The 17361-nt window shown below is 31.5% G+C and overlaps 1 protein-coding gene and 1 long non-coding RNA gene across 4 annotated transcripts; both read left to right on the top strand.

Annotated features, from left to right (window-relative positions):
- The first annotated feature begins 227 nt into the window (after positions 1-227).
- On the top strand, positions 228-6722 carry LOC124372377. 3 transcript variants are annotated; one of them, XM_046830765.1, is made up of 5 exons: positions 228-430; positions 1096-1239; positions 1755-1829; positions 3910-4059; positions 6068-6722. In XM_046830765.1, the coding sequence occupies exons 4-5, from the start codon at positions 3980-3982 to the stop codon at positions 6660-6662; spliced, it is 675 nt and encodes a 224-aa protein (XP_046686721.1). In that variant the 5' UTR covers positions 228-430; positions 1096-1239; positions 1755-1829; positions 3910-3979; the 3' UTR covers positions 6663-6722. The 3 variants fall into 3 exon arrangements, with proteins under 3 accessions (XP_046686721.1, XP_046686720.1, XP_046686722.1); XM_046830764.1 differs by having other exon boundaries at positions 3895-4059; XM_046830766.1 differs by lacking the exon at positions 1755-1829 and having other exon boundaries at positions 3895-4059.
- Positions 6723-12855: 6133 nt separating this feature from the next.
- LOC124372378 lies at positions 12856-17312 on the top strand. The gene is made up of 3 exons (XR_006923327.1): positions 12856-12894; positions 14053-14144; positions 17101-17312. It is a non-coding gene; the product is annotated as an uncharacterized LOC124372378 (long non-coding RNA).
- Positions 17313-17361: the final 49 nt, after the last annotated feature.

Here is a 17361-nt window from a genome sequence, read left to right as displayed (position 1 = left end):
GTGTTAACTTTTGTACCACTCGGGTACACGTAAGACAAAATAATTTTAAGATATAAAGAAAAGTAGGAAGTAAAAGAACTTAGGCAATTTCAAACTTGTTTGTCTTTGCTGGAAAGATTACGCCTCCATATGTCGACTTTACCAGTAAAATCCAAATCTTTTGTACTGATCAAGGTGTTTTCAGTTCAGATAAACATATGTTTTCTTGCAAACAGAGCTACTGTAACCAAACTTCAACATGTTTGTTTTCTAAATTACAAGTTAAGTAATAATTTATATTTGGAAACAAATTCTAGTAAAACAAATTCAATTAACTGTCTTGTTAGTTACATTAAGTACATATTGATTACTGGTGCATAATATGATGGAGGTTACAGATAAAAATCAAAATATAATTCCAGAAGACGCTTCACAAGTCAATATTTCAAATGTAGGTATTTACAACATTCTTTATATCTAAAATATGCTTTATAACTAAGATATACTCTACTACCTAGTATTGCAGTACCGGTACATAAATGTATAAATATGAGCAAGGAAGAACTTTAATAGCTTATGTAATATATTTATGTGGAGGGGTTGTGATTTAACCTACGCAGTGTTTGAATGTTACGGTCTAAGTGGCTCGATTGGTCAGAATCTGTTTCTCCAAGAATTCAGGTTCAATATTATAGTTAGTTTGTAATTTCTTGAAAGTCTGTCGACTAAAAAATTGTAATGCCAAGTTGCTTACGTTATTTAAGAATGGTATCAAACTCATGATTTTTATCGTGCCACACTAAATCATTAGGGAAGCCATTAACACAATGTATTTGTAATAAAGCCAGCGACCTACAAATGTCGTGTTGTTCTTTTATTATCTTTTGGGACGTGCGGTTAAAGTGATCCAATGTTTTAATGAACAACCATTTTTATGATATTTCATTCGAAACCCGGTGTCCCCTGTTGACAAACGCACAATATTAATTTAGATACTCAATCAAATATGTCAAGTATAGTGCAGTTCTGTTACCTTCTTAAATGTTAATACAGAATGATTTTTAGATACTCTATCATTAATATCTTTAAATAATAGATATATTTTATTTTTTGTAGCCAGATACATTCCAAAATAACCGCAGCAGAGACACAACCTATGCTAAGACCATGTTAAAGGAATTGCTGAGATTTGACGTTCATCATCGAACTGAAAAGGACTTACGGGAACATGTCTCTCGACTTCACTGTTTGGTTAGAAAGGTATTATGTCATCTCACAACTGTTATCACTATAATAATTGGCCTATTTTATTATTAAAGGGACAGGTTCGTCATTTACAATCCAATTTCATGCTTACAAAGATTTTTGGCTCTTTGCTTACAGAATTGAGTTCAATTATACACAGGAATATACAGGATTTACATTATTATTTTTTGTAGTAATTAAGTTATTTCCATTATAAAGTCCAAACAAGCCAAGAATTTATTATTATGAACTGTTTCATTTGTAGGATATTAATATTTATTGATATTAGAACTTAATATTCTCATTCATGCAAATCTAATAGGTATATAAGTACAAACATTACAAGTATCTAAAGCTTGAAGGTAGCTTCATGCGCTGGTTTTAACAACTAGCTTAAAGCACGGTCAAATATAGTGTAATGGTAGTTATATAACGTTTAATTACGTAAAAATAAAGAGATTTTATTTATCTTACAATGCATATGATTTGCCCAATATATGTATTTTTTACAAGAGGTACTTATCTTGCAGGTAGTTTTATTGCTGTTGGAGAAAAGTTCTCTTTGCAAAAATTTGGAGGAACAACGAACAGTACTTACTCTACAGGTAGTTGTCGTACAAATCTTATTGCATTGTCTTGTCTTAAGTTAAATCAATAATTTTATTTAATATTTCATCTCTAAATTATTATAATTTATCAGTTTGCTTCATAATGATTATATTTTCAAATTGAAATTATATTAAATTATCAAACTTTTGTTATTTTTTTGATATTGAGTAGTTAAATTTTTAGAATTTGGAAGGCTACTTTATTCATTTTAGTACGTTACTTTCAAAACAGTTTGTTTTAATAATTCTGAAAACAATGCATGGGTGTTTGAAATTGCACGATGGTTTTGAGATATCATGTACGCATAAATATATGTTTCAAAGTATTTTGTCAAGACTCTTTAATCATCAGTTTAGACCAATTTCCAATTTTGTTCTATTTATTGAACTGTTTTCTGGATTTATTTACAGTTCTGTGATTATAAGAAAAGTAAAAGTCAAGAGATAAACATTTAAAACTATTTGTGTGTGCATATTTTAAATTAGAGCCTGATGACTGGTACACACAATGTTTGACAATGTGTACAAATGACGGATGATATTGGTTTCCTGAGAGACTGGAAGTGACGTGTAGTGCATGAGCTACATAGTCTCTGTTTTACAATTAATTCCTATCTTTAAATACCTTGATATTGTTTTGTTTGATTGTATGCTTATTATCTAATGTTAGTTTCATTTGGATCTACTTGTTTGTAAAATTGGTGTTGTACCGTTAAAGTAAAGAGATAAATAAATTTTCCCATATTTGAAATAACACGCATGAATACAACCTCACGTGATTTAATATAACTCCGCTTTGTGTAGATATATTTTATTGCATAAAAATAATAATAGTTTTGTTCTTGATGCTGTTTATTATTCAATGATTTTGTTTTCGTTGGGATTTCAGCACAACATGAGAGCTGCGTTACTGCATTAACTCTGTGTAGTGGAGTTGATTGAAAGTACTTTGTAAACTATAGAGCAATTTTTTATTCCCTTTATTGCAACACACTTCCAATCATTTATTTACATACAGTCCCCTGTTTTCCTGCATTGTTGGTAATAATTTTTATAATATAATAACTTCCGCAATGTACATCTCTTTAATCGTGCAGTTTATTAGACTTGTTCATGTCGTTCTAAAAACGACGTCTTGTATTATATGTGTAACATGATGATAATAGTATTAAGAAGCAGTTAATTATAAAAAATTAAAGGAAATAACTAGTTTTCATTTTAAATTTTCTACAGAACTAAGCTTTGTTTTAGAGGTAAACAACTGTTTGTTATAAACAGAGATGTTTATTGTGGTTTTAAATGATTTTAGTTACTCCACTTTTATTCAGGAAAGCATTGCACTCTAAATCTATTACAAAGCTAATTAACAAATTCATTGATACAATGAGATTAAAAGTAGGTATGCAATAATAATTACTGGTTGTCAAACATTCATAATAATGTGTCTGATTATGATGCGTTATTGTTACTTACTGTCAAACATGAGAGTATAATTAGAAGTAATTACTGCTTGTATAATGTACATAATAACTATATTTTTGTCTCATTATGACACGTTATTGTTCCTCAGTGTCAAGCGAGGTAATATATTGGCATATGTATTATTAATGATTTCACAGTGTACGTAAAAACCGCAAATGTATAGTAAGCATTATCGGTACTAAGTGTAATTAAAACATGTGGTAATATACTCTTATACTGAGGTGTAATAAATGCTTTCACAGCGTACATGTGATGTAATTTTATGAAATATTTACGTCTAACATTCGAGTCAGTAGATACATGTTCAAAACATAAGATACATGAGGGATTTTAAGTAAAAGTATGTCTTTAAAAATTCATTTTAATTGACTGTAGAATGAGTTAATTTCTATGAATATGTTATTTCCAATGTTTCAAATAACAAACAAAGGGTATACATGGTTAATTTTTCAATTGCCAAAGAAACAATATATAAATATAAATTTTTTTTTTCTTTTACTTATATGACCATACTTATTATTGCATTATTCATGTCATTTGGTGTCTGAACATTTATCATTGGTGAACAATCGGATTGCAGTGCACCTCACTGAAGAATCTAGTAGCTGTCACGAAGGACCTGTTGGCTTTGAGAAACACTGAAGTCGAGCAGCTATATAAAAAATATGAATGATATGGAGGAAAGAATTAATTTGGAAAAAAATAAGCAACAAAACATCCTTAACACTTTGTCTGAGTCTGCAAGGTAGGTACTGCATCTTGGAATTAAGAGAGTGTTATTAACTACTGGTTGTGTGATAAATATAGTATGTTATACTTAGCGTAATAAAACTGAAATTAACAAGCGCTCTTCATTTTTCACTAAAGCAATATTAATAATTCAACTGTGAAACTGTATAGAACTGTGAGCCGACCATCACGAATCATTTTAAAAACTATGTCCGAATTTTGAAATCTTTTTTTACCTTTTTTTATTGCAAAAATAAAATGTACCAATCATTGAATACAGTTATTAACCTTTTAAAAGTCGGCACACAGGTCTACCTATTGAAAAAAACCTACTTTGTCGTAAATTAAAATTAACTAAACCGTATATTTGTACCAATTTTATACTATTTTGTAGTCAAATAACGGCTAAGGAAAATTAATAAGTTTTGCTTACCATGATGGTAGAGAACTAGACGTGCCGTTGCCCGTGCACTGCTGGTTGCAGCTGATATGTTGCAGGTGCGTGATGGACTCATCGCATTGTCACTTAGCCGTGGCATTTATGTTTATTGTTACTGATGATATATTTTTTGCTGTTTAAGGTGATTTAGTTTAATTTTTGTGCACGTGAATATTAATCTACTATAACGGGTTTTGTAACATAAGAAGGTTTTTAATTGGACGATTGTAATCTGATAATGGATATGATTTGTTTTAAACTTTTTACAGAAGACTGCCTTGAATTTTCTTAAACACTCTTTAATGAATTACACCCAAAAATCTTACAGAAACCGAAATAATATGCAGCCGAGACAAGAAAAGCATTTAAAAGTCAGAGCACAGATCTTGGTATAAAAATAGAACTATTTATATCGATTCCGATGTTTCATGAGAGCTTTCAAATAATACCATACATGTAAAAATTTTAAGAAATTCGTTACAACACTGTAAAATTTATTTTTTTTTTAAATTTCAAAATGTCCTTATATTACCCAAACCAATGTAAAGTTATTATTTCACATCAAAATAAACGCCGTACAAAATGCGTTTTTTACATCGGCGCTTGAACTTTGCATTTACAATTGGGTGGTCTGAATTTCCCAGTATAAACAATACCTTATGGTTCAACTAGTAAGAAGATTCAAAGTTGGACTCCGTTTTTGTTCATAAGAATAGTTCTTAAACATTTATGAGCACTGACCCACATCTACAATATAAATTAATCTAATTCTAATTCTATATAATTCTAAAACACTATATGCTTACTGAAACTATAGGATCACTCAGCGTCTGGAAATTCCAGCTTATATTTATGAATGTTATTTATAGTTATTTTACAGGTATTTGTAGTTTAAATTTTAGACACACTGTTAACATATTTGTATATCCATATACTGAAAATATAAAAATGCACAATTCTCCACAAATCCGCAACGGACTATCTGTTAATAGAGCCTGTTGAGAAACAAAATAAATTATTACAACTCATGCTCAAAATTAAATTAAATACAGAAAAACCATTAATGTTGAAGAAAAAGAGTTTCACTTTTGAGGATGCACAGCTTTTTATTGGGTCTGACTCCCTTTCTGATATTGGCCATTACGTAGCACATGTACATTGAGAAGTGGTGGCTTATGGGAAACTTTTGACGATCTTTAGGGCAAAACACTGCATTACGCATCATCATATAGTGTAAAATTCCATTTAGTTTTTGATACTGGGCAACTCCCTTATACTCGCGTTACTAGATAAACACTTACAGTTATTCCAGAGAGAAGAAATATTTTAATATAAATGTTGACTTGTTTATTGTGTACTTATTTTCAGTCATGCATCTTTTTTGACTGGTACTATTAGTTTACGGACTCATAACTTATACTCATAATTGTTATGAGATTTAAGATGTATTTCTGAATACTGTGGAGTAATAATATTTTCACGCAAATATACATGAATACTTTGTATTATAATACACGTTTTAAGGCAAACAACTACAAGGATATAAGAGTAAATAAATAGTTTACATGAATTTTATTTGTCACAGGTTGAACGAAGACATTAAAGCACAATACCATTGTCAAATAGAGATTTTCAACGACCTGCGAGCTAGGTACGAGGAGAAGGTGGCGCTCCTGGTGGCCGAGAACACGCAACTGTCAGGGTTGTTGGTGGAGCAGAACATTAACATGGTAGGAGATGGAAGGGAGGGTAGACATTGTGACAGTCCTGAAGAAACAAGAGAAAGTAAGGAGTTATCCGATGTATCCGGTCAAGGTGAACCAGATGAAATATTTACTGATTTAATCAAACACACATGTGAAAGAAAATCGTTATGTCAGATTCTGACTAATAAAGAAGAAAATATAGCACCGAAAGTTCCTAGCATTGATATGCAGTCTAAATCGTGTCCTGATGATATCACCGATGCAGTAACAGAGAAACAAAAGGGGTATGGAGAGGGAGAAGTACAAGTAGGAGTAATAATGAAACCCGTAGGAGATAACGAAGAGAAGATTGCCACATCAGGACCAGAGATCATTCAATCTCAGGAACTCACAGAAAATGTTATGGACAAGGAAATAGCAGAACACACGGGACAGGGGGAGGGGGAGACGTCTTGTCTTACACCTGAGATATGACATGTTTACACTTATTATAAAACCCTTTGTTGGATTAAAAACTAGATATCTTTTATCAAATATTACTCAGTTTTCTTATTTAATAATGTCTGATACAGATTTAATTCTTAGGAACGTTAGTTGAATATTTTTTCTTCGTTCTACGAATCCTTACTTAATATATATACTGCCACCTGTGGCATTCGCTTACAGTAAAACATCGTGGGCATATTCCGTTTAAAAGGCATTCTAAACTAATTTTTGTGTTAGGTGATATCATTGATCACTTTTCTTGGGATTTATTTTAGACTTTCTTTTAAATACCAGCGTTTTGAGGTTCGTCAAAGAACGAAACGATTGTTATAAGTACAAAAAAATAGCTCGAATGTTGGAGAGATATTTCATGAGTACTTGTTACTTGAGTAACAATTAAACTATTCAAAAAATTTATGTCTTCGTTGAGATTTGGCAGATGCTAAAGTTGAAGTTCTTACCTTTTCAGTTAACACACTCATGACGTAAATTAATAATGGGGCTCTATGTCATTTCGAAACGGAAATTGATTTTGAGTTGATGCCTATATCTACAATACATACACGTACACAGGTTAGAGAAGTCTATTTTAGTCAAAAAATTCATAGCTTTGGCCGTTGTAGTTTTATCCGGTCTATGGTATTTTTGGTACTATAGTTGACTTTTTAAAACTACTTCACTAAAAAAACAACAAATGTATGTTTTTATAAAAATCGTTAAAACTGTATCGAAATTTTGATAGTAACTTTTCCTGGATATATCCTATGTTTTTGCGCTAAAAACTGATTGGATGAAAAATCCTTTGATCTAGTAAATATGTCTGTATATTAAATAGTGTGTCAAAAACAAAATGCTTAAATATAAACATACTTAACAATAGAAAAAGAAATAGAATTATAAATATTTATTTTACGAGCAGCCTGCGGGACAGTAATTTAAAACCGTAGCCTGAGTGAGTTTTTATGACTGTTTTTATTGCTGTTCCCAAGTGTCATTACCTTCAGTTCCTGAGAATAGAAATACATTTTATTTAGTTTATTTGGGTAAAACCATAATCATTTAGCGAATTCGTAATGCAGCGACATGTGATTTTGATTTTTTGATAAGAAACGAGTACCCAGAAAAAATTTCTCCGTCCTTTTGAGAAAACTTGATTCTATTCTGTCAGCAATACTTTTGTGTACACATGATGTGTAAACGCTGAGTTTCCGTAAGCTTCAAAATACTACTTCATCACTGTTGGGTGAAATTAAACATTTCAATTAAATTTGTCTTACTTTCAGTATTTTATTAACAAGGACATTAAGTTATTTCACGATAGAACAATACACATTTTCGTATTGAGAACTTTTTTACTGTTTACAAAAAATAAAGTGAGAAAATTAATCGTTGTCCTTTTTAGTTTTAGTATTGTTTTAATCCTTTAATTATTTCAAGGAATGGTTTATTGGTTACTTAGGCAAGAAACAGGTCTTAAAAACTATATATGTATGCATAAATAAGATTTCCAATTTTCATCATAGTGAGTTACAGGTATAATTTATTATATAATAGGCTACATAAATTACAAATAAATTTTTAATAAATAATGAATAATAAGAAATGTACTAAATATAAAGTTAAGGTTGTCTTTTTTGTGTATGTCACAACTGATATTTAACGACTAAATTTACAGCAAATTTTTTAAGTTATCCAAAATGCTGATTAAACTTTAAAAATTGCAGAAACAATCCTAATCCTTCTTAAAGTTAATACACAATATACGGCATTGAGTCAAAAATTCTGAAACATTGAGTAGCTATATTTTTAATGCTACAATTATGTGATAAATTATTATTTTTATTGCATTTAGTCCACAGTTTTTCAGCTTCAAATACAGCAAAAACATCATCTGGGGCGATATTTGAGACCTATTGTCTTTTCTGAGCGGTTATTTTGAAGATGTTTAGGTGAATGTTTCCTTTGTTTCTTCACAAACAGATTTCGTTTGAGCAGATGAATTAGTCTGTATGTATTGAATATGTTGAACCTGCCTTGCAGTTAGGGGACACATAAATAAGGTTTTACTGCCTCTTGAATTACAATAAAGTTAATCTGGGCATTGCATTAAATGTTGCAATAATTCATAGGCGTTTGGAGTTAAACTTTATTGTGAGGTGAACCTGACTTCATACTCAAATGTGGGAAGTAAGCATTTGATATTATGCCTAATATTGTCATAAACACTAACAGTTAATTGCAAATGAATATTAAAATTTCTTAAATGTGAATGTTGTATTTCTAATGAAATATTTTCAGTTATTTGTTATTTCATAAAATTCGTTCATGATCTTTAATCAAAATTTTTACTGTGGCGTTACGCAGTGTAGTATAATCTATTTGTTTTCACAAAATGTACTCTCATTAATCAATGAATGTAGATAGTTCCTTCGAGGAGTTCTGCCAGTTTGTACATATAAATGACCACTAACTAAAATGACATAACAATTTCTAGATTTTATAATTATTTGAAAGGAATTTAAAAATTTAAACTTAGGTGTTTGACGGATTTCGTTGGAAAAGTACTATTTAAATTGTTATAAGAATTTCACCATATTTGATATATTGTATGTTTCTTATAAGGGATGCAAAACAGCTTATGCCTTTGAACTGACAAAATTTAGGTTGGTTCCGGGATTGTGAAAGCATAATTCTAAAGTGATTGTTTTTGCTTATGCATTGACGAATTCCGTTAAAAAGTACAGTTAGAATGGTAATACAAATTGCAAAGTATTTGGTATATTATAAGTCTTTAATAACTATAGTAGGTGTTTTGTTACTTCACTTTGCTATTTTTATAATATTAAAGCAAATTACACAGTTTATTTTTTGAGTTCTCTTATTTGTCATAGTATATGTGGAAAGTTCGGTATATCTAACTTTACTTCTTCGAGAAATAATAATTTGTTTCAATAAAGTAACAAATGGTCGCCTAAACGACACACTTTCCGACCTTTGTTTGAATAATCTTCTTTTTGGATTCATGCGTAATATCATCACAGATGTTTGTGGCACCCTTTTCTGAACACTATGTATATCTTTAGAGACGGAATACATTTATTTTAACCAGAACTGCTACTACCGTAGAAAAATTTGTTTTAAAATCGAGATATGACCCTTTTATATAATATTGTATGTGCACTCACTAAAAACATTACGCACTTTGTTTTTCCTCCACACTGGCCTTTATATTTCAACTCAAGTAATCTATAAAAGACTATGGAATGTTGCAGAGACATTCTATTTATTTAACTGGTACTTCAGGCCCTAAAAGTCCTGACATGTGAACAAAAAATCAAGCATTTACTACTTGCTAAGGTCAAATTTTATAAAATGGATCAGGAGATTAGAATATGTTCCGTTGGCCATCACTTATCATATGGGTGTTTGGTGTATCATTTAAAAACGATAAGCTTATGATGTCAGTTGTTCAGCAGGAAACTGTGTTCGAAGCTACGGCTTCCTACCATATACTTTCTGATATTGTATCAAGTAATAAAATTATTTTCTTATTGTTCAGTTTGTTTACTACTGAAATACAGCTGTATAAGATTGGAACTGAATTAAAATTGATTCATTTGCTTGTCGCTTGCATTGTACTGAATATATATGCGCTTTAGAATACAAATAATATATATGTAATCATTATAGATAAAATCTAAATTTTAAAGCTGACTTGTATTTTTTCGAAATAAAAACAGTTACTATAAATTACTTAGTAGAACTACACACCAAGGCCTTTCTTTATACTCCTCAATCGTCAAAACCATATATTGATTAATCGAAAATAATAGAGGGGCCTGTTTACAAAAATTGCCTCAGTTTATTATAGATAGATTATAGCTGTGATAGAGCTGTTATTTATTTTTTTTAGTAAGAAACTTTTTTAAAGGTTCTGTATAAATGTGTAACGACCGAAAAAATGCATTAATTTATACACAATCAGCGACATCGGTCAGTTATGGCAGAAGTGAGACAAGTGACATTGATATCAGATGGAGAGGTCTGATAAAAGTAACATTATACATTTACGTGGGCAGGGCATTCTTGTGTATCATTTTGTCGGTTTAAAATGAACTTCAAAGTTTCTTCTTAAGTTACTGTGTCCCTAAATAATACAGGTAAGCAAACACCAGTCACTACCATGTAATAATTGTATTATACTTTGTAGTTATGCTGATCTGTTGCCATCATCACAAAGTGGGTTATACAGGTTAATGTGAAAACTTACAATAAACAGGAAAGTGATTGTGAACTTGATATTTAAAACTATAACGGTTTCACTAACATTTTGAAGTACAAAATTAATATGTTTTGATTAGTTGTATGCTAACTTGACTTTTAGTTTTCATTGTAAAGTGGTTACTAATTATTCTGCTTAGTATCAGGTTAGATATATTATGCTGGTCATGATTTAAGGCGGTTTTTAATTTTTGTATTACAAAATAGAAATTTAATTTTGGTTTGAAATTGCTTATTGTTTTAATTGAGGTAAAGTAAATATTGCACATCGTACTACCATATAAGAAATTTAAAGATTGTAAACAATTCTAAACGTTATCTAATAATATATAAAACATAATGATATAGCTATTTTGCATTTCTTGCAATAGTACTTTATTTTTATCAATTGTAATCAGGTTGAATCCATAAACAGAAATAGGTTTTACTAATAAATTTTACTGCGTCGAAATTTTTCGTAATATTATAGTTCTCATGATGGATTTGGCCTAGCATTTTTGTTTATAACTGTAAATTCCTGGACTTTGTACTAAACTTCAGACCACTATTTAATAGAACATTACTAATGAAAATAAATTATAATTTCATAAAATTTATATATTTGTTGAGTTCTTTCGTTTTCGTTAATTATACGAGAACGTCATATATATTTTTGTAAATTTGATATAAAGAATGTATTTATCATAATAAAGCATTTATCATTATTCATAGTAATTTTGTTTATAAGCCACGAATTTAGCCTTTTAAAAGGTGGTCTACTGCACATATAGGGTATGGCTTGTCACATAAGTTTATAATGAAAACATTTGAAGTTTCATTGCAATATGATATTTGAATGAAACAAAACACCTAGAGACTTGAGAAAGTAGAAGCTTGTTACAATAATAATATTTAACGCTAATAGAAATTATGTGGTTGAATGAATATATGGAAACTTTTACACAAATCATAGAGCTTTCACAATACAGTATACAATGTGCAAGGTCATGGAGCAAGACAAAACGTTTCAGTTCATTGGCTGTAGTCTTTGCGTTGGCTAACTGCTGAACATACCAATAATATAATACCTGTTGTTAAACCAAACTAATACCTGACACACCTATATAGTAAGTACTAAATGTTAATAAAACAATACTTTACCAAATAGTTTATTTTTTGGACGAGGCCTATCGAAACAAAAGTTTTCATCATCAGGCGAGCCCAAAAATAAATATTTACATTATTTTTTCATAACTAATATTTAAATACTTTATGAAAATATTTTTCTATAATCTCTGTGTATTCTTTTGGATCCGACACTGTTAATTTGTTAAATAGTTTAAAATTCCGAAAAAATTTAACAAAAAAATTACAAAAAATCTTAAATATTGAGAACATTTAGTAAAATAATTGTAATGTGCCGTTACGCAATAGGTTGTTAATGTTCCGATCTATTTAAGGTAAATTCATAATTTGTATTGATTGCATATTGTTAAGAAAAATGAAACGTAGTTTTGAATCAATTAAATTTGCCATTAAATCAATTAAGTAAATTGTTTTACTAGACACATCAAGATAGACATAAGACAGCCGAGCAGGAGTCAGATACACGTGACGTAGATGCTGCCAAGAGCAGGAGTGACTGTCTCTGGTTAGCGCTTCCAGCACTGCTGCTAGCTGCCGAGGACCTGGACTCCAGCACCTGCCTCACCCTCGACCCATTCGACAGCGCGCTGCCCCAGACCACACCCTCACCCTACACCCTCTCCTGTAGCAAGACTGGGAAGATCACGAACCAGGACTCCATCATCTTCACCATCAAGTCCTCGCGACCACGGGTCGACTTCCGACGGTTCGTGGTGCAGGCACTGGACCGCGAGAGCGGTGTGGCCGTGGGCATGTTTCGTGGACACAGGGGACGCCGACATCACCGTCGTCAAACTGTTTTGGTCGCTCTGAGGTAATGTATACTTGATGTTGTAAGCTGTATTGAAATACAAATAATAGATTTTACTGAGGATACCAACCAAGTGTTTAGCAAAAACTTATGGCTTAAAATATTATTACAGTTAATGATCACATCTATATTAGTGCTGTTATAATATTACTGCTTGATATAGCAATAAGAAATTGCTTTGGAGTTTTAAATTTAACCCGAATAAACCAAAGAAAGATACATTAGCTAATTCAGTTAATGAAAAAAATTTCCAAGGTTTTAATTACAGAGCATATGGCCCTGAAGTAGACCATTTTACTGGAACATATATGCATAATGTACTTCGGAGAAGAATACTGGTCTATAACCCAACCTAATTGCCTCAGCAATAATTCTTTTATATTCTCAGTTTTAGATTAAAAAAAGTTTTTGTTTAAGTTTTACGATGCTGAGCCAGTACGCGATATACTGGCTGCTCCATAAGATGTCGGTTGGACTAATGGGGAAATCCTTACTAGTACGAATTGGGTCGCTGAAACCTATCAGGAAAATTTAGTGGTTCAGAGCGAGTTTTTGTGTTGGTTTTATTCTCACATCACGGTTATAATTACAACAAAGAGTTTCGTGAGACAGCTGTGTGGTATACTGACCATATGATAACTACCAGAGCTGAAGCTGTAACACAAAGGCAGGTATATGATCTGTGATTATTGACCATTGCATGTAAGGCGTATAGAGCTACAGCTGGGGTTAGTATAACCTGTAAAATTATAGTTTATAGTTAGTGTTAGTCTTCTAAATTATTTTCTTACCTATATTTTAATGTAAATATTCATCTTTACTGCAATTCTAGCAATATAAAAAGACATGAAATAATGCATGGAAACAGTATAGATATAAGTAGTTACAACACAAAGCATTGGCAGTGAACGTAGATTGTATAAACACATAAAAGAACAAAATAGTTTAATATTTTCACATTGTTTCTGGATAACACTATGTGCTTATGTTGGCTGAGCAGTAAATACATTCACATAATATGAATAAGATTAATCAAGTGTAAGGTTTACATGGGACCAGTATATAAATAGTATTAAGCTAGATGTTCTATCATGAATTATAATCCCCCTGTATGTAAAACAGTATTAAGTGGTAACTGTACTAAGTGGTATTGTGTTACAGAACACTGCGATAGAGTTCGATACAGAGCCGAAGACCGAAGCGCGCATGAGATGGATGCCTGACTTTGACTACGCAGGCAATATAACATTCTTGTAAGCGATTCCATGTAATCTATTAGAGAGTTAAACAAGCAAAAGAGTTATTTTGCTCCATCTCACAATAAACCCAAGCCCGAGGATTAAATTTTTCGAGATCATAGAGTATGGACAAAAGTTTGAATGGTTTCGAAACTATTAATATTTCATAGTGTGAGCTTGCATGTTCCCCACATAGAAGTAGACTGCCTAAGTAACTATTCAATTTAATTCTTAAGAGTCAGCTTTGTAGGCACTGCTGTGATTTTACGCCAATAAGAACAACTTTAAACATCAAAATTCTAAAACACTTTTAAGGATTTATTTTCTATCGTATACGTATATGAGGCATGTCTCGGTTTAAAGAAATTATCAATATCCATCTGGATGTTGTGTTATTTTTACCAGGTTTTTATTAGTTATTTAGACAAAATTCTAATCTTCTGTACTTATCGGTTAAATATTTAAAAAGTATAAACTTTACATGAAAAAACAAAAAAGCATTTTGGCTACGTACTACTCACTTCCCGTTCTGATTCTACAACAAAAAATAGCGTTGTAAAGTGCTTTAAATCTTAACATTTTTTATGGGGTTCAGGGTCGCCTTACCATAGTCGGTTTTCAAACATTAGTGACAAACTCGCCGATAACCGTTATCAAAAACACATCTCTGTGTGACTCTCACCAGCGAAAGTGAAATACCGTGTATATACTGCAGTGTCCCACTTTAGCTGGTGCGTATGTGACGTATTGTTTGTGCTGTTGACTAGTGCTAGTTTGTACAGTGACATCGCTTTGGTTCATTTTATCTAGTATGGACTTCTTAGTTAACCATTTATGATATAAAGTTTTTTGAGTGGCAGCTTAATTGTTTGCACTTTTTATGTTTTAAGTGCATTTTTATTTACAAGGGTGTGTCCCACTTTAGAAATTAGATGATTGTAAGCATACCACATCCTCAGGAATTAAAAATCTTGCAGGAATTTTATTAAATTCTGTTGCTAGATTCTTCTTGATTGAAGTTAGAATTGACTACACGAGAGATGAATGTTTAGAGCGTAACATTGTTCCTGCAGTACAAGTAGTAACTCGTGACAATTACAATTCATAATTCCAAGCCAGTGATCCACCTTACTACATCATACTTACACCGGACATGGATGTCGACACGGTACCATTGACTAACCAGCTCGCTTACCCGATCTTAACCCAAGATTTTTCGTTTAGGGGTTTTAGAAAAGTGAATTTAATTAGACTACCAAACGTTAATGAGTTTAAGAATGCCGACTGAACACTTGCCTATAAATAACGCTAGAATATGTTGGATATTCTGAGTCCAGCTTTTATTTTCTGTTAAGAAATAAGTAGGAGAGATTTCAAGCATATGTTTTTAGTTAAAAAGAGGTTCAGGTAAACATTTTAGTTTCATCGCGATTTTTATATCAAAGTTTTTGTAAATTACTAAATATTCAACAATTATTGATATTTAAGTGATTATTAAATTACAAATTTAAATACCGTGATTTTAAACTAACATTGCTCCCCTTTTTAAAACAGTTATTCATAATAAAATGTCACTCATAGTTTTGGTTCACGATAGTCATATTTATAGAGGATTGATTGCTTGGTGTACTAGTTTATAGAACTTATTAGTTATAGACTTGTAACTGTATAGACAGTACAGTAAAACAGAGTTTCGAATTTCCATACGTAACGTATGGAATAAGGTATCACTCATAACGTATAAGCGAGTGGGCTGCACTTTTACTTTTTGGTCTTCAAATTAACAGAGATCATCTTTGGGACTAAAGAAACCCATGTATCATGTAGCATATCTCTAGGACCTTTGTATCAGAATGACACAGACGAAGGACGGACAGATAAATAGACAGACAAAGTATGCATTCAGTTTGATAGCATTTGAGAGCTTTCCTATTTCTTAGACAAGGAAACGGAGTTTTGTAAAAGTTCAAAAGTTGGGACTAAAAAAACGCGTTTGAGAGGCTCTTGCCAGACTGACAGACTCATTAACATTCCACTTACAGTTGGAGGAATTTAGCTGTGCTCGTAGGGCCCAGATATATCCTCTCAACAACTAAACGTTATCTGTGTGGCGGGTTGCGTTTACTTGCTAGCCGCTGAGATGAAGGCGCAACAATCTCTTTAACGACTTTACACTCACGATTTTGATTTGCAAATAAAATTTGACGAATACGTTATTTTCAATAACGCGTTAAACAACACTATAACAACTGAAAAACAAGGATAAGTCCTATTATTCCTATTATTTGGTTTTCTCCTTATTATTTAAATTCCACCACAATCAGCACTTTTACAAAACAGACTGATTTTAGCGAGCGAGTGTGATGAGTTATTTGGTTCAATACGAATTCCTGAAAAGGAGGGTTTTTAACCATGGAGTCACAGGAAATGTTTTCGGGACGCAGCGCATATTGGCTACCACACGCTCAAGGTCACGCGCACAGCTAAAATTCCTCGAAACTGTAAGTTTACCTATTTTCAATATAACTATGATAGAAGAAATTAATCTAATAGTTGTCAAAAATTCACCTTCTGTCATGGAATCTTGACAATCATTAACCGCTTCATTTTAATAAATATTGTAATTAAAAGTAAACATGTGAAGTATTAATGACGTAGTTTATAAATAAACAATTATGTTTGTATTATTGTTATTTTGTATTAGGATTCGTCTATATCAACGCCATATAGCTATAACAAATGTACGGTAACGGCAGCAGCTTTAATACAGATATAGAGCATACATAAAACTATCTCAATATTAAAGGCATGTAAATAATAATCACAAAATTAAGTTTATTCCATCATTCACTTCGTCATTTAACTTTCATGGTATAGCCGCAATATACACTGGATACTTACACCTTGACTTTCTATTGACCAGCAATTTATACATTTGTGCTATAGTTTTTGTACTATTTCCTGTTTTTAGGGCCACAATAGTCCAGTCTGGGGAGATATTCTGGCTAAGAGAGAAGGGAGATTCAATCTCTGTATACAACCCGTGGTAGAACTTCACACATTGATTTAGTGCATGTTTTGTATATTTTCTTTTCTGTAAGTCATACTGTGTTATTGTTTCAAAACCACTATGAAAATAAAGCTGAGCGAATTCTGCCAACACACATTAACAAGGAAGAAATCTCCCTAAAAGTTAAATCTTTCCACAATTTTTAACAAAAAATTTTTTTAC

This window comes from Homalodisca vitripennis, unplaced genomic scaffold (genome assembly GCF_021130785.1).
Source record: "Homalodisca vitripennis isolate AUS2020 unplaced genomic scaffold, UT_GWSS_2.1 ScUCBcl_3030;HRSCAF=8276, whole genome shotgun sequence".
Taxonomy (NCBI): Eukaryota; Metazoa; Arthropoda; class Insecta; order Hemiptera; family Cicadellidae; genus Homalodisca; species Homalodisca vitripennis.
This window is presented reverse-complemented; position numbering and strand designations above follow the sequence as displayed.